This window comes from Peromyscus eremicus, chromosome 23 (genome assembly GCF_949786415.1).
Source record: "Peromyscus eremicus chromosome 23, PerEre_H2_v1, whole genome shotgun sequence".
NCBI classification, from domain to species: Eukaryota; Metazoa; Chordata; class Mammalia; order Rodentia; family Cricetidae; genus Peromyscus; species Peromyscus eremicus.
Genome location: NC_081438.1, coordinates 27,040,416 through 27,056,747, shown reverse-complemented (window position 1 = coordinate 27,056,747; position 16,332 = coordinate 27,040,416). Strand labels below are relative to the sequence as shown.

The 16,332-nt window shown below is 52.3% G+C and overlaps 2 protein-coding genes and 1 long non-coding RNA gene across 5 annotated transcripts; 2 read left to right on the top strand and 1 right to left on the bottom strand.

Annotated features, from left to right (window-relative positions):
- Nucleotides 1-223: 223 nt before the first annotated feature.
- Nucleotides 224-7,395, bottom strand: LOC131898248 (uncharacterized). The gene is made up of 3 exons (XR_009375885.1): nucleotides 7,225-7,395; nucleotides 3,980-4,080; nucleotides 224-1,450 (listed from the first exon to the last, which is right to left on the bottom strand). It is a non-coding gene; the product is annotated as an uncharacterized LOC131898248 (long non-coding RNA).
- Nucleotides 517-6,577, top strand: Pcolce (procollagen C-endopeptidase enhancer). 2 transcript variants are annotated; one of them, XM_059249363.1, is made up of 9 exons: nucleotides 517-678; nucleotides 1,441-1,549; nucleotides 2,798-3,056; nucleotides 3,847-3,971; nucleotides 4,447-4,583; nucleotides 4,877-5,157; nucleotides 5,889-5,966; nucleotides 6,063-6,233; nucleotides 6,356-6,577. In XM_059249363.1, exons 1-9 carry the CDS (start codon nucleotides 587-589, stop codon nucleotides 6,508-6,510), a joined length of 1,407 nt encoding a protein of 468 aa, XP_059105346.1. In that variant the 5' UTR covers nucleotides 517-586; the 3' UTR covers nucleotides 6,511-6,577. The 2 variants fall into 2 exon arrangements, with proteins under 2 accessions (XP_059105346.1, XP_059105347.1); XM_059249364.1 differs by lacking the exon at nucleotides 517-678 and adding an exon at nucleotides 696-1,058.
- Nucleotides 7,396-12,667: 5,272 nt separating the features above from the next.
- Nucleotides 12,668-16,145, top strand: Mospd3 (motile sperm domain containing 3). Of its 2 annotated transcripts, XM_059249074.1 has the most exons (6): nucleotides 12,668-12,748; nucleotides 13,171-13,443; nucleotides 13,664-13,739; nucleotides 13,873-14,102; nucleotides 15,731-15,895; nucleotides 16,003-16,145. In XM_059249074.1, the coding sequence occupies exons 2-6, from the start codon at nucleotides 13,239-13,241 to the stop codon at nucleotides 16,032-16,034; spliced, it is 708 nt and encodes a 235-aa protein (XP_059105057.1). In that variant the 5' UTR covers nucleotides 12,668-12,748; nucleotides 13,171-13,238; the 3' UTR covers nucleotides 16,035-16,145. The 2 variants fall into 2 exon arrangements, with proteins under 2 accessions (XP_059105057.1, XP_059105056.1); XM_059249073.1 differs by lacking the exon at nucleotides 12,668-12,748 and having other exon boundaries at nucleotides 12,814-13,443.
- Nucleotides 16,146-16,332: the final 187 nt, after the last annotated feature.

The window sequence follows — 16,332 nt, the reverse complement described above, 5'->3', positions numbered from 1 at the left end:
TGTGCAGAAGATCCTGGGTAAGGGGTGCAGGCCTGTAATCCCAGCACTTGGGAAGCTGAGGCAGGAGGATTGAAAGTTCCAGCTAGTCAGGACTTCACGGCAAGACTGTCTTAACAACAACAAAAACTATCTAGAATGTGCAGTGGGCCAGGGGATGATGGCCAAGAGACTCAAGAAGGACGTCCTCTCTGGACGCCGAGAGAACAGCGGGTAAAGAGGTCCATCTGCACCTGGAAGTCTACAGGAAAGACCAGGTTCTCAGGCACAGGACAGAGTGGAGTCGCCAATGACATCATTCGACGTAGACGATGCTCTTTCTGCCTCCTGTAGCTCCCAGCATCCTTTAGTCAATCAATATATGTCCAAGACATAGAGAGGCCCCTGCAGGGACTCACCACTGTCCCAGCTGTCTCCCTGTCCCGCCTCCCCTGCCGCCCGCCCAGTTGGCCAGTCCCCACGCCCACACACCCAGGGCTGCCTCATCTGGTACTGATTATCCTGCTGCTGCTGCTGTTGCTGCTGCTGCTGCTGCTGCTGCTGCTGCTGCTGCTGCTGCTGCTGCTGCTTCCAGCACTCCCCCTACACAATGCTGTCTGCTGCCCTAACCTCCCTCCTGGGGCCATTCCTTGTGGCCTGGGTACTGCCTCTTGCCCGGGGCCAGAACCCCAACTATACCAGGTAGGTCTCATGTCTTCCAGATGGCGTCCAGAGGGAGCTTCGAAATGCTTGTGACTCTGGGAGGGCTGTGCCTTTAGGTCCTGTGAGCTCTTCTGCTAGCAACCCCTGCACATTCCCCATCTTCCTCTAAGATTCATACTCTCCCTGTCTGCTGCGAAGCCATGCTGCTCTGCAGACCACCACTGTCCCACCACTTCACTACCGTTCTCCTGCCCTAAGTCTGCCTTCCACCCAGAGCCATGCCTCTGCGTGGAGTTTGAACCCAGAAAGCCACGACCTTGAACTTGTCTCTTAGCTGACATTCAGAAAATGAGACTGGGGGAAGGGCAGCACGCAGGAGTCAGATACTGGTCCTTAGCTGGCTCTGGAGCAGGGCAAAGGTGGGAACCCCTAACCGTATGTCCACTGCTGCTCCCTCAGTTCTCTGGCCCCCTCCCCCTCATGGCCTCATGGCTTGTCACATCTGGAAGTAGTTAGGCGCGGCTCCTGTCCTTGACTGCCAGGCAGGGCAAGGAGGGGGGTAGAGAAAGCTAGGGGGACTGAGGAGGATTCCGGGAATTCCTGCCGGCGTGGGGGTGGAGGCTCCAGGGGCTGGAGAGATGGTCCCGTTGCCTGGCCCCCTTCCCTGGTCCTTGGGCAGGAGTCCCTGCCCCACAGGCCAAGGCCTTTCCAGCATCCTCCTCCTTTATTGCCCGGGGCTTCACATTCTCAAACCATCTCTCCAGTGGCTCTGTTCTGCCTGACACCTCTTCTGTCCTCCAGACCTGTGTTCCTGTGTGGAGGGGACGTGACAGGAGAGTCGGGTTACGTGGCAAGTGAGGGTTTCCCCAACCTCTACCCCCCAAATAAGAAGTGCATCTGGACAATAACGGTGAGAAGGTCCCTCGGGTCATCATTGCCTTTCATCAGTTTCTCTAACAAAACCCTGACAGCACAGGGTTACCCTCCCCACCACCAGGCATCACCGAAATCTGCAAAGCCCTCTTCTCCCCTTTGGATGTCAGGCTCCAGAGTAACGTGCTCTGACATATCCTAACCTTCCTACCCCTTTGTCCTCCCCCACCACTGGAAATGGAACCCTGGGACTTGCCAGCCATATATATAATTTTTTTTTTTTTTTTTTCGAGACAGGGTTTATCTGTGTAGCTTTGGTGCCTGTCTTGGATCTCACTCTGTAGACCAGGCTGGCCTCGAACTCACAGAGATCCGCTTGGCTCTGCCTCCTGAGTGCTGGGATTAAAGGCGTGCACCACCACCGCCCAGCCATCCCAGCCATTTATTCATTTAGGTTTTTTTTTCTTTGTGTGTGTGTGTGTGTGTGTGTGTACTCACACATGCATGTGCACAGAGGTCAGAGTGGTATGTTGGGTGTTCTAGAGTTCTACCCCTCTCCACCCTGTTTCCTTGAGACAAAGTCTCTACATCTAGAGCTAGTGTGAGGTCAGCAAGCCCCAGTGACGCTCCTGTCTCTGCCTCCCACAGGGCTGGGTTCCGGCATACCCGTGGAGACTTTTAAATGTGGCCTTTCATAAGGGTTCTGGGGATTTGAACTTGAACTTTACCCCCTGAGCCATCCCCCCAGACCCCTTTACCTTTTATTTTTGAGAGAGGGTCTCTGTAAATTATGGGCCTTGCATTTATGACCCTCCTGCCTCCGTTTCCCAAATAGCTGGGATCACAGACATGCACTCATGGTGCTGAGCCTTAATTCTTTGTTTCTGGAGACAGTCTCACTGTGTAGTTTAGGCTGGCCTTGCTTGAACTTTGAGGCAGTCTGGGATTACAGGTGTGAGCTGCCATACCTAGCTTTAGCTTTCGTGGGTTTTTGTTTTTGCTGTTGTTGTTTTCTTATGGTAACAACCCTGTTCTTTGCCTCCAGAGACCAGGGGCAGGGAGTAGAGCCCAGGCCCTCTGTGTGCACTGGCCAGGGGCAGGGAGTAGAGCCCAGGCCCTCTGTGTGCACTGGCCAGGGGCAGGGAGTAGAGCCCAGGCCCTCTGTGTGCACTGGCCAGGGGTCTTTCCAGTTATGACTGTTTCTCTGGGACGTACTTGGGGGAGGGGGTGATGCCCACTGTTAGGGTTGTTTGGGGCCTGATTTTGTGGGTGCCTGTTTTGTCAGGTGCCTGAGGGCCAGACTGTGTCCCTGTCCTTCCGAGTCTTCGATATGGAGCTCCACCCTTCCTGCCGCTATGATGCTCTGGAGGTCTTTGCTGGATCTGGGACCTCAGGCCAGCGGCTTGGACGCTTCTGTGGCACCTTCCGGCCTGCACCTGTAGTCGCCCCTGGCAACCAGGTGACTTTAAGGATGACGACGGACGAGGGCACTGGGGGACGAGGCTTCCTGCTCTGGTACAGCGGTCGGGCCACCTCAGGCACTGGTGAGCATCCTCACCTCCTCTTTCCCCTCTCCTGGCCCCACCCCGGTTCAGGTCCCCACCCCTGCCCTAACCTCGACCCTCCCCAGATTACTCCCAAGAGTTAGGGCCACCATTACTCCCTTTCTTCTCACTAACCGCCCCTTCAGTCCCTCCTCCTGGTCTTCTCTCCCTCTCCCGCTCCCACCTACCCCTCTTCCAGGGCCTCCCCCAGGTGCGAGGCGGAAATGGGTCATGGACCCGCGGGTGGAATGGGCGGCCTGGGGTTACTGGGACGGTGAGTAACTGCCCGCCCCCCTCCGCAATCGGGCTCCTCTGACAGGAGTAAGGGGGCACCCTGAAGCTGGGGGACTAGGATTCCCTCATCTGGAGCCCCCTGGACCCAGCTCTGGGATCCCGATTGCGGTCCCATCACCCCCTCCCAGCAGCACAAAGTCTCTCTGGCTGTTTCAGGCAGACCTCATCAGAGGGGAGGGCCCCTCACAACCTGAGAGCTCTCTAGCCTGTTGAGAGGACTCTTCTGCTAGGCCGGGATGGAGAGATGGGATCTCCTAGGGGAACAGGCGTGGTGTGGCGGAGGGTCTGGGAGGGGCCAGAGGGATCCATTCAAACATTTCGTCTCTGTTGGGCGCCCCAGCCCCGTCTTCCCAGCTGTTTGCTGACCTGCCCTCTCTACTGTCCCCTTCCTGTGCCCTCATCCTAAGACCCATGCCAGCTCCCAGTCTAGAGCTTCTACTCTAGCTGACCGAGGGTCTCCACCGCCCCCCACCCGGCCCCTCTCTCCCCTTCTCAGAGCACCAGTTTTGCGGGGGGCGGATGGAGAAGGCGCAGGGAACCCTGACCACGCCCAACTGGCCTGAGTCGGACTACCCCCCAGGCATCAGCTGCTCCTGGCACATCATCGCACCCTCCAACCAGGTACTGACCTTCTTGCCGAGGCTGTCCACCAGGCACCCAGGCAGCATCCTTAAAGGAGCCAGCCGGCAACATGTTATTGAACATCTGTGTCCTGATCCCTGAGCTTGCCCTGGAAGAGACCAAAACCAGACCCAGACCAGCTTACATGCAAGCCAAAATGGCAGACGGGCACTACTGGCCTTAGGGGAGGGAAGTACCAGGTCCTGATAGGAACTGTGTGTGGAACTCATGGGGCGGAAGGAGATCTGTCCACCGGGGGCTAAGACGCACTGGACCTTGCCCACCAGGGCAAAGGATGCTCCCTGTGGGGTATAGGCACGTGTGTGTATGACCCTCAGGCTAGCAGTGTGAGAACATTAAAGAGAGAACAAGGGTACTTACTATTGGTACTACTACCAAGTATACTGGGGCTGAGGAGGGGCGGGGCACTACTCGTCCACTTGGCCTGTTGCTACGCAGCCGATGCCTCTCCCAGGTGATCATGCTAACCTTCGGGAAGTTTGATGTGGAGCCCGACACCTACTGCCGCTATGACTCTGTCAGCGTGTTCAACGGCCCTGTGAGCGATGACTCTAAGAGGCTGGGGAAATTCTGCGGAGACAAGGCCCCCAGGTGAGGGATGGATCCTGGGATGGGCAGTGGTGGGCCTAACTCCTCATCCCTGTGTGAACAGTTGCCAAAGGCCGTGCAGGGTTCGGGGAGGCTCGGCTGACCAGGCAAGATCTGAGCTCTAGGATTCCAAGCCATTGGTCTGAACAAGGGTAGGAGCTGGTGAAGGTTTAGTGGATCTTCCGAGTCTACAGAGTCTGATGTCAGAGGACTAGTTTAAGGTTGGCCACTGGGGGACAGAACAGGGTGCACAGTCTGCCTTGGTGTCTCAGCTGGTTCTCTTCTGCCTACGGCAGCCCCATCTCTTCTGAAGGGAATGAGCTCTTGGTCCAGTTTGTATCGGATCTCAGTGTCACCGCAGATGGCTTCTCAGCTTCCTACAAGACCCTGCCACGGGATGCCGTGGAAAAGGAGCCAGCCCCAAGCCAAAGGGAGGATGTGCAGCATGGTCCCCAATCCCGCTCTGACCCAAAGACAGGAACTGGGCCCAAAGTCAAGCCACCCAGCAAATCTAAACCCCAACCTGCAGAGAAACCAGAGGCCTCCCCTGATACCCAGGAGACTCCAGCAGTCCCAGGTGAGTGTGAAAAGGTGGGAGAAGGTACTGGAGAGATGGCTCAGTGGATAAGAGCACTGGTTGCTCTTCCAGAGGACCCGGGTTTGATTCCCAGCACCCACATGGCCACTCACAACCATCAGTAACTCCAGACGTACATACAGACAAAACACCCATACACATAAAAGAAAAAGAAAAAGTGGAAGATGGGGCATAGACTAAAGGAAGCACTAAGTTCTTCCTTGGTTCAGCATTCATTCATTCATTCATTCATTCATCCATCCATCCATTCATTCAACACTCACTGGTGCCTGCCTCCTGTCAGTGTCTGGAACAGTGCTGGGAAGCAATGCTGTGTGGAGCTCTGCGTTTCCATCTATATGGCTGTTACAATTTCAGATGTGACTAGCTAGGGCAGAGTTTGCCTAGAATCTCCCAGTGAGGGCTAAAGGCATGGCTCAGTGGTAGATCTTTTCTAAAATTCTCGCAATAAGGGGCCAGAAGTTCGGCTCAGCTGTAGAATGTCTGTCCCAGAATCCTCTAGTAAGGATCTGGGGTGTGACTTGGCGGCAAGGTGCTTGCCTGGAATCCTCCAGTGAGATCCAAAGGCTGTGGCTGTGCTGTAGAGTATCTGCCTAGCATCACCAGACTCTGGCTCTATTCCTAGCACTGCAAAGAAAGGAATAAATAAATAGGCGGATGTGAGGCCAATGGTCCCGCCTGCCCTCCACAAGCAGCACTGTCTTTCCTAGATGCACCCAGTGTCACCTGTCCAAAGCAGTACAAGCGGCTGGGCACCCTGCAGAGCAACATGTGTACCAGTAGTCTGGGTAAGACTCTCCATCCTGCCCTCCCGCTCCTCACGCCCTCCTCCAAGCCCAGCCCTAGCCCCTGGACTCTTATCTCTCACCCCCATCCTTCCACAGTGGTGACCGGAACAGTGAAGACCATGGTCCGAGGCCCAGGCGAGGGTCTCACTGTTACCATCAGTCTTATTGGTGTTTACAAAAGCGGAGGACTACACCTGCCCTCTCCACCCAGGGACACCTCTCTGAAGCTCTATGTGCCCTGCAAGCAGATGCCCCCCATGAAGAAGGGTAAGGGGCCTGGGAAATGGGGATGGGCACTGAGCACACTGCAGTCACGAAGGGGGAAGATCTGATCAAGAAGAAGGTGTCACAAGGTCTTGATAACTTGAGCTCTCACCCCGCCCCCACAGGAGCCAGTTATCTGCTGATGGGTCAGGTGGACGAACACAGAGGCCCCATCCTCCCTCCAGAGAGCTTCGTGGTTCTCTACAAGCCCAACCAGGACCAGATCCTCACTAACCTAAGCAAGAGGAAGTGTCCCGCCCAACCTAGGCCAGCTGCCTGAGGTCCCAGCCAGATACAGCCTCGGAATGTGGTGCTCTCATCCAAATAAATATTTCTTAACTCAGGAAGGGGTCATATATCAGCTCTATGGTTGTGTGTGTGTGGGGGTGTGCATCTTGGATTTCAGAATACCTTTTCCTTTGGGTAATAGGAAAAGTACTAGAGGATGAACTCGGACTTACGCATGCTAGGCAAGTGCTCTACCACTGAGCTCTATCTTCAGCCTTCAGAACACTCTTTTAAGAACATATGGTAGGGGCCTGGCAGTGGTGGTGCACACCTTTAATCCCAGCACTTGGGAGGCGGAGGCAGGCAGATCTCTGAGTTCGAGGCTAGCCTGGTCTACAGAGCAAGTTTCAGGACATCCAGGGCTACACAGGGAAACCCTGTCTCAAAAAACCACAAAACCAAACAAAGAAACAAATGAACATACGGTAGGGGCAGGCAGGCTGGCTCAGTGGGAAAAGGTGCCTGCTGCCTAAAGGCCTCCACTCAATCCCTGGGATCCACACGGTGAAGGAGAATTGACTCCTGCAAGTTCTCCTCTGACTTCAACAGATGCATTGTGCACACACACAAATACAAATACAAAAAGAATAAAACAAAACCAAAGGAAATAAGGTGGGAGGCTGGAGAAACGGCTTCGTAAAGCGCTCACCGTGCAAGCACGTGGCTCCCAGCACCCACAAAAGTAACCAGGCACAACAGTATGTACCTGTATCCCCAGTTCTGGGCGGGCAGAGAGAAGAGGCTCCAGGAGACTTGCTGGCTAGGCAGTCTAGCCCGCAAGCTTCAGTTTCAGCGAGAGACCCTGTGTCCAAACCAGGTCGACGGATGTGACGGCTGTGGGGCTAAAGGCATTTGCCGTTAGGCCTGATGCTCTGAATTCAACCGTAGACCCTGTATGGTGGAAAGAGAGAATGAACCTCAACAAGTTGTCCTCTGCCTTCTACATATGCACTGTGTGATGGGTGTCATGGCACATATGTCTGCACAAACAGACATACATGCACCAAAAATAAAAATGTGTTACTTAAAAATAAGGAATAAAGGGGCTGGAGAGATGGCTCAGAGGTTAAGAGCACTGACTGCTCTTCCAGAGGTCCTGAGTTCAATTCCCAGCACCCACATTACAGATGGTTGTGAGATCTGGTGCCCTCTTCTGGCGTATAAGGTTACATGGAGGCAGAATGGTGTATACATAATAAATAAATCTCAAAAAAAAAAGTGATAAGGTGGAGAGCAACTTAAGAAAACACTCATAGCCGGGCGGTGGTGGCGCACGCCTTTAATCCCAGCACTCAGGAGGCAGAGCCAGGCGGATCTCTGTGAGTTCGAGGCTAGCCTGGTCTCCAAAGTGAGTTCCAGGAAAGGCGCAAAGCTACACAGAGAAACCCTGTCTCGAAAAACCAAAAAAAAAAAAAAAAAAAAAAAAAAAAAAAAAGAGAGAGAGAGAGAGAGAGAGAGAGAGAGAGAAAACACTCACTGTTGACTTCTGGACACCATTCTACACACACCGCACAGAAAATAAAGAATGTAAAGTAGAAGCTGAGTGAGTAGGGCTGGAGAAAGGGCTGAGTGCTTAAGAGTACTGGCAGGCTCTTCCAGAGCCTGGGTTCGGTTCCCAACACCCACATGGTGGCTCACAACATCCTGTAACCAGTTCCAGGAGATTCAGTGCCCTCTTTTGGCCTCTGCAGGCAGCAGCATGCAAGTGGGCACAGACACACATGCAGGGGACATCCCCCTTCCCCCCTCAACAAAAAGTCTTAAACTCTTGCTCCCCGCCCCCATCCCAACCAGAAGTTGAGAGTGTGCTCCCTGTAATCACAGCACTTGGGAGGTGGAGGCAAGATGATCAGGAGTTCAAGGCCAGCCTGGGCTACACAGAAGCTGAAGGCCAAATCTGAGCTATATAAGATTCTTTTGCTTTAAGAAGTTAGAAGAACTGGGCCATGGTGGCACACGCCTCTAATCCCATCACTAGGGTCAGAAGCAGGTGGATCTCTGAGTTCGAGGCCAGCCTGGTCTACAGAGGGAGTTCCAGGACAGCCAGGGCTACACAGAGAAGCCCTGTCTCGAAAAAACAAACAAATTGGGGAATCTGTGGTTGGTATGTAAAATGAATAAAAAAATTTTAATTAAAAAAAGCAAATAATAGCCGGGCGGTGGTGGCGCACGCCTTTAATCCCAGCACTCGGGAGGCAGCGGCAGGATGTGACCTCTGTGAGTTTGAGGCCAGCCTGGTCTACAAAATGAGTTACAGGAAAGGCACAAAGCTACACAGAGAAACCCTGCCTTGAAAAACAAAAACAAAAAAAACAAAACAAAAAAAAAAGCAAATAAGGGCTGGAGAGACCGCTCAGAGGTTAAGAGCACTGACTGCTCTTCCAGAGGTCCTGAGTTTAGTTCCCAGCAACCACATGGTGGCTCACAGCCATCTATGATGAGATCTGGTGCCCTCTTCTGGCCTGCAGTCATACATGCTGTATACACAATAAATACATAAATCTTAAAAAAGAAATCCTTAAGAAAAAAAAAAGCAAACAAGTTAGAAGAGTAAGTTGCATATGGCCACTCCATTGCTCCAAATGCTGAGGACTGGGCCACTGAGATGGCTTGCTGCCAAGCCTGGTGACCCAAGTTCTCCCTTCAGGCTCACACGGTGGAAGGAGAGAGCCCACCCCTGGAAGTTGTCCTCTGTTTCTACAAGTGCACTGTAACTAACACACACACACACACACACACAAAAACAGGGCCAGAGAGATGGCTCAGCGGTTAAGAGCACTGGCTGCTCTTCCAGAGGACCCGGGTTCAATGCCCAGCACCCACTTGGCAGCTCACAACTGTCTGTAACTCCAGTTCCAGAGCTTCTGACGCCCTCATACAGACACCAATGCACATAAAAATAAGTGATTAATAAATGAACTGATGTACTTTTTAAAATTCTGAGGATGGTTCTCAAAATAGAGACCAATTTCACTGTGGGTCTTGCTCTCGATACTCTACAGCTTCCCTCCTCCCTCATCGCTTACTGTTACCTCCGGTGCCTCACTGTCCCGTGTCCCCGACCCCCTTCCCATTCATTCCTCTTCCCTTTTATTATTGTTTAAACAGGATCTCACTATCTTGCCTAGCATGACCTTCAACTTACTGTGTAGCCCAGGCTGGCCCTGAATTTGCAATCCTTAGTTTCTGGAGTATTGGAATGGCAGGTGAGTGCCACTACACCAGCTCTCCTAGTTCATGTCTCTCTCTTTTCTGTATGTGCATGAACATGTGTTTAGAGGGCAAAGAACAGCCTTGGGTGTCATCTTCAAAAACAACATCCACCTCTTGTTTCTTTTGATATTGTAACTTAAAAAAGTGTGTGTGTGTGTGTGTGTGTGTGTGTATGTGTGTGTGTGTGCGTGTGTGTGTGTGTGTGTGTGTGTGTGTGTGTGTGTGTGTGCGCGCTCAAAGAGGCCAGAAGAGGGTGTTGGATCCCCTGGAGCTGGAGTTACAAGTGGTTGAGAGCTGAATAACATAGATGCTAGGAACCGAACTTGTGTCCTTTAAAAAGCAACAAGCAGCCGGGCAGTGGTGGCGCACGCCTTTAATCCCAGCACTCGGGAGGCAGAGCCAGGCAGACCTCTGTGAGTTCGAGGCCAGCCTGGTCTACAGAGCAAGATCCAGGACAGGCACCAAAACTACACAGAGAAACCCTGTCTCGAAAAACCAAAAACACAAAACAAACAAACAAACAAACAAACAAACAAACAAACAAAAACCCCACCTCTGAACCATCCTCCAGCTCCACCTCACCTTCCCCTTCACCAGCTTTGAAACAGACCTCCTGTGGAACTATAAGAACGCACTGCCATGCTCCACATTTTTCTTCAGGGTTACCACTCAGGCCCTTGTGCTTGCAAACCACCCCCCACTTCTAGGACAGTTCAGCTTCGGGATTTTGCTGTTTCCCTCCATCTGGAATTCTTTCCCATAGATACATTTTGGATTCCTTCCTAAGTCTAGTCAGGTCTCTGCTCAAAGTTCATCTAACTCATTCCTTTGTCCTTGCCAAATGGCAGATTAAGTACTGAAAATACACCAGAAAACAAACGTCCCTGCATTTGGAGAGGACATTCTCTGGAGGAGAGATTTAACAAAATACGATGTCAAGTATCGAGAATGTGCTAGGAAGAAGCAAGACAAAACCAGGTGGTGCTGGCACATGCCTCTAATCCCAGCACTCGGGAGGCAGAGTGAGTTCCAGGATGGCCAGGGTTACACAGAGAATCCCTGTCTTGGAAAAACAAAACAAAACAAAAAGCAAGGCAATGGCCAGTGGTTGTAATTCCAGCTACCCTGAAGACCGAAACAGGACTGCAAGCTCAAGGTCAGTCTAGGCAAGTTAGGACTAAGGATGTAGCTTGTGGTTGAGCATTTGTCTAGCAAGGGTAAGACTTTGGGTTCAATGCTCAGGACCACAAAAAATAAACAAAACAAAGTGAAAGCATGATAAAAGGAAAACAAGGTTTTCAGGAAATGCTTTCCCCATAAAAACAACTTAGATTTAATTTTTTGCACTTATTTTGCACACGCACACACATGTACATATATGCACACCGTTTTAGCTCATGTAGAGGCTGCTTCTCTCCTCCTACCAGGAGAGTCCTAAAGATCCAGCCCAGGCCTTTAGGCTCACAGAAACTCCTTTGCTGGGTGAGCCATCTTGCCAGGCCAGTGCTGTTGGTTTTGTTTTTATTTTGTCTTGAGATCGGGTCTCACTATGCAGCCCTGGCTGCCCTCAAACTCACAGAGATCCACCTGCCTCCACCTGGATCCAGAGTGCTTGGATTTGAAGTGTGTGCTATCATGTTAGCACCTGCCCCTAATGTTTGTGTTTTTTGAGACAAGACTTCACGATGTAGCCTTGGCTGGCCTGGAACTCCCTATGTGTAATAGACCAGGTTAGCTTCAAACTTCCGGCAATCCACCTCACCTGCCTTTAGTACTTGGGACTACAGGAATGCGCCTGGCTTCTGTTGGTTGTTTTATTTTTCTCTTTGTTGTTTCTCCCCGCCCCCATCATCATATTAATTACAGATAATTAGTTTTATAGAAATAAAGTGATCTCATCATGGCATTTTTATACATGTGTATAATGAATTTTGACTACATTCACTACCACTATGTCCGTTGATCCCCGTTCCTGTGGATTCCCTTCCCCTTCCCAGGTATTTCTGATTTCTTGGTGGTTCTTATTTTGGTGTTTTGGTGAACCAGTAAGTTTTATTGCGGTTGCTTCTAGGAGCACAGGCAATTTAATAGTGGTTATCCCAAGGAAGAAAATGTCTCTCCTTTCCCAGCAACCATTAGCCACCTAGAGGAGCTGGGCCTCGTAAGTCCTTTAAAACTCTTTTTTAGGGCTGGAGAGATGACTGAGAGGTTAAGAGCATTAACTGCTCTTCCAGAAGTCCTAAGTTCAATTCCCAGCAACCACACGGAGGCTCACAACCATCAACAATTGAGATCTGGTGCCCTCTTCTGGCGTGCAGGCAAACATGCAGCCAGAACACTATATGCATAATAAATTAAAAAAAAATCTAAAAAGGAACTTTAGATTTGTTCAGGTACATCTAGTGTTTTGTCTGCATGTATATGAACCACGTACCGGTAGAGGTCACAGGAGGGCGTCCGATTCCATGAAACTGGAGTTACATATGGTTATGAACCCTGTGAACGCTGGGACCGAACTCGGGTCCTTTTAACAGCTGAGCTAACCCTTCAGCACCCTTCCCCCCTTTTTAAAGTGTAACCAAAGCTGGTTGAGACTCTTGCTTCATCCAGTTCTGTTATTGATTACTGACTATTAACCTTACGTCACTGTGCACACGTGTTTTCTCAGGCCCAAGTAGGAAGGAAAGAAAAGCGAAACGAAAAAAAAAAGAAAAAGTCTAGTAGGGCTGAGCTCAGAGAAAGACACAGTAGCCGGCAGCCCAGGACCGCCTCTCCGAGTTATTACCAGAGTTGGAACTCGGGACCCGTAAAATACTTACCCAAGACGCAGCCAATCATTAGCGCCGAGAGAGGCGTGTTTGGTCTTTGAAGACCACCAATCAGCGTACAGTTAGGCGGAAGCGAGACAGCACCAACCAATGAGAGAGGCCGTACGGCGGAAGTACCTCAAGGAACTTTCGGGAAGATGGCGACCTTAGCCCGGAGACAAGTTGACTGGAGGAAACTTTGACGACAAGGTGATTATCGTAGTACGAGCGGCCATTCGGAGGCGGAAGGCCGGAGACGGCACAAGCCGAGCTTAAGGGACGGGGTCAGAGACACAACCCGGTGACCTGGAGATCCGGAGGACTCAAGAGGACAGAGTCCGCCATGAGCGGGAACCCCGGAAGGGGCGGGGCTTACTGCACCATACGAGAAGACCCGGATTGGGAAGCGACTAGGCGGGCCAGATTTTTAGCCGAGTGGGCGTGGCCATTGCGGTGCGGTTTGGAGGCGGGACCTCCAGGAACCTGGGGCCCAGCGGGACGGGGAAAGGGTTTGGGAACCCGGGCCTGGGGCTGTAGGACCCACACCTGGCAGGGTACCGAGGCCGCGGTGACATCAGGCCAGGCTCTGCCGCGATCTCACCCGGTCCTCTTTTCGTCCCTCGCGCCACTAGCCCTAGACTCCAAGGCCCTCCTATCCTTCTGAGCTCTGCCCTCGGATGTCCGACCGCCCAGAGCCTGCATGCGCCGTGGGGCGCCCCAGGACCAGGAGCTGGTGGGTCCGGGGGCCCCTGGGCGGGGGCCCCGGGGCTCCGCTCCTTCCTCAGGACCCGTTGTCCCGGTGCTCGTCTTTCCCCCGGATCTAGTATTCAGGGCGGACCAAAGGAGTGGACCCCGGCAGCTGCTGACCCTCTACAACCCCACGGGAACTGCGCTTCGCTTCCGAGGTGAAGAGATGGACGCCTAGAGCGAGGGTTCTGGAGATTGGTAGCAGGCTATGGAAGGATTATGTGGGCTGGAGGAATTAGTTAAGTAAGAGGCAAGGTGACCAGCTTTGGGTCGGAAAAAAATCATGTCCCTCTCTGGGGTGGCTGACAGAAAGGGGCTCTGGTGACCCACCATGAGCAAAACTTGCCTAAGGTCTCTTTGTGTATCTTTATCCCACAGTTCTGTGTACAGCACCTGCCAAATACACGGTATTCGATGCAGAAGGATATGTGAAGCCACAGTCTTGCATTGACATGTGAGTGGGGAGGGCGGGAAAGCGGCCTTTGGTCTCCGACCTTTTCACCCGCTGGCTGCAGTCACTCTGGGAAGAGTTTCTGGGGAGGAGATCTGGTTGGTTGCTTCTCACTTACTTCCTCCCAATGGGTCAGTGTGATACGGCACGTGGCCCCCATCCCCAGCCACTATGATGTCCAGGACCGATTCCGAATTGAGCTATCTGAGGAGGGGGCTGAGGGACGTGTGGTTGGACGGAAAGACATCACCTCTGTTCTTCGGGCCCCAGCGTACCCCCTGGAGCTTCAGGGACATTCTGAGCCAACACCCAACCCAGGGCCTCCTGTGTGGACAGGACCAACCCCAGCCAGACACCTTCAGGAGAGTGAGTTGAAACGGATTCTTTGTGTGTGTGGTGTTGTGTATGTGTATTATGTGAGTATGTGCGTGTGGGTTCTTGTGCACGTGTGTGTGTGTGTGTGTGTGTGTGTGTGTGTGTGTGTGCATTTGTGGAGGCCAAAAGTTGATTTTCCTCAGTCTCTTTCCACCTTCATTTTTTGAGACAGAGTCTCTCCCTGAACCTAAAGCACATTCATTTGGCTGGGCTAGATGGCCAGTTAACTTGAGAATACAGGATCCACCTGTCTCCACCACCCAGGTTTTCCAGTGGGTTCTGGGGATCTGAACTCCGGTCCTCATGCTTGCACTGTGGGCCCTTTACTGACTGAGTTGTCCCTCCACAGTGCTTGTTTTTCTGCAGCACTGGGGGATCGCCTTGTCCCTACGGCATACCAAGCAAGCACTCTACTACTGAGCAGTATCCCCAGCCCTGCAGTAGGGACTCCTGAATTTTTTTTTTCCTGTAGGGAAAGAAGTAGCTTTACCCTAGAAATGAACTAAACGGGGTTTGAAGAAGTCTCTGGGTTCAGGTGTGTGTGTGTGTGTGTGTGTGTGTGTGTGTGTGTGTGTGTGTGTAGATGTTCCCGGTTGAGGTTTTCTGTCGGGTGAGAGAAGACTTTGCGGTTGTTCTGGTGTCCACCTTCTAATCAGAGGGACAGGTTCCTCTCCAGCTCCAACTGTTATCAGGTGCCAGCTACGTTCAGTTCAGTAAGAAACCTGTACTGAGTGGTCACGCTCTTGTGTGCTGGGTATGGGAGATATAGAGGTCCCTGCCTGTCAGCCCAGGACACTGAGAACACAGTATAGAAGGCAGGAGGAGGTGGGGGGCACCAAAGGACAGAGAGTTTCTTGTGGCTTCAGAACAGAAGCTCCAAGGAGGAGAGGATACTCCCAGGATACCCTTGGAGGGCAATAAAATGTAAACACAAAGGCCAGCGTGATGGCCCAAGCCTGGGATACCACCACTTGGGGGGCTACAAGGAAGGAAAGAGGATTTCAGGTTCCAAGCCAGCCTGGGCTATATAGTAAGGCTTTGAAAAACGGGGGTGGATGTGAGCAGGGAGTGTTGGGGAGATAGTTCAGTTGGTCAAGTGTTTGCCACGTAAGAACGAGTTCAGTCCCCAGCACCCATGACATGGCAGCATTGTGTTTGGAATTCCAGGTCTGAGGAGGCAGAGACAGGCAGATCCTTGGGGCTGGCTAATCAGTCAGCCAGTCTAACAGACAAGTCCATCCCATTGAGAAAAGCTGGATGGTTCCTGAGGAACCACACTGGAGGCTGACTTCTGGCCTCGGTGCATAACACACGTGTGTATGTGTATCCACCCACTCACATCGATACACACTTAAGAAAGATAACCAAGGCTGGATGTGGTATTGCACACACCTGTAATCCTAGCACTTGGGAGGTAGAGGCAGGAGGATCAGAAGTTCAAGACCATCCTTGGCTACCTAATGAGTCTGAGGCCGTCCTGGACGACATACATGTGAGTCCCTGTCTTAGAATAAATAAACAGTATATGAATAAACCCCAAACAAAGTGGTTGCGTCTCCCTTTTCATCCTGATCCCCGGCAGACCGTGGGCCGCCAGCTCTCTCGTCCCTCTTTTGCAGATGCCCCCCAGCAGCTGGCCACCAGCTCCTTCCTGCTCTTCCTGCTGACAGGCATCATCTCTGTGGCCTTCCTGCTGCTGCCGCTGCAGGACGAACTGGGCAGCCAGCTGCCTCAAGTCCTGCACGTGTCCCTGGGACAGAAGCTGGTGGCCGCTTACGTCTTAGGTGAGCATAGAAGGGGAGCACCTGGGCCTACTTCCAGAGAAGGACAGGGGAGGAGGACTCCTGCGTGGACTCTCTCTCTCTCTCTCTCTGTCTTTTCTCACCCTCAGGCCTCCTCACCATGGTGTTCCTCCGGACCTGAGGTCTCAGCTGAAGCCACCCCGCCCACCCTCGTCTTCGAAGGCAGGGACCTGAGGCGGCCACTGTGATGTTTGCATCCTGCCCCTTCTCCCTCTTTCTGCCCCTCCATCAGTTACCATCCTGCCCCTTCTCTCTCTTTTCTGCCCCTCCATCAGTTCCCATCCTGCCCCCGGCACTGAACACCCAGGGATTTATACTCATTTTCCAAGTTGAATAAAATAAGTTTTAAAAATCAAAATGTGAAATGTAGGATGCTTGTCCCTGGCTTCTCAGCCTTTATTTATTTATTTATTTATTTA

What these genes read in the sequence shown, in the direction of transcription:
- Pcolce (XM_059249363.1), top strand. Translation starts at nt 587, where the DNA reads ATGCTGTCTGCTGCCCTAACCTCCCTCCTGGGGCCATTCCTTGTGGCC. An exon ending in TCATCGCACCCTCCAACCAG is followed by an intron (nt 3,972 to 4,446) that starts GTACTGACCTTC and finishes TGCCTCTCCCAG; the next exon opens with GTGATCATGCTAACCTTCGG. An exon ending in GGAGACTCCAGCAGTCCCAG is followed by an intron (nt 5,158 to 5,888) that starts GTGAGTGTGAAA and finishes TGTCTTTCCTAG; the next exon opens with ATGCACCCAGTGTCACCTGT.
- Mospd3 (XM_059249074.1), top strand. Translation starts at nt 13,239, where the DNA reads ATGCGCCGTGGGGCGCCCCAGGACCAGGAGCTGGTGGGTCCGGGGGCC. An exon ending in AACTGCGCTTCGCTTCCGAG is followed by an intron (nt 13,444 to 13,663) that starts GTGAAGAGATGG and finishes TTTATCCCACAG; the next exon opens with TTCTGTGTACAGCACCTGCC. An exon ending in GGTGGCCGCTTACGTCTTAG is followed by an intron (nt 15,896 to 16,002) that starts GTGAGCATAGAA and finishes TCTCACCCTCAG; the next exon opens with GCCTCCTCACCATGGTGTTC.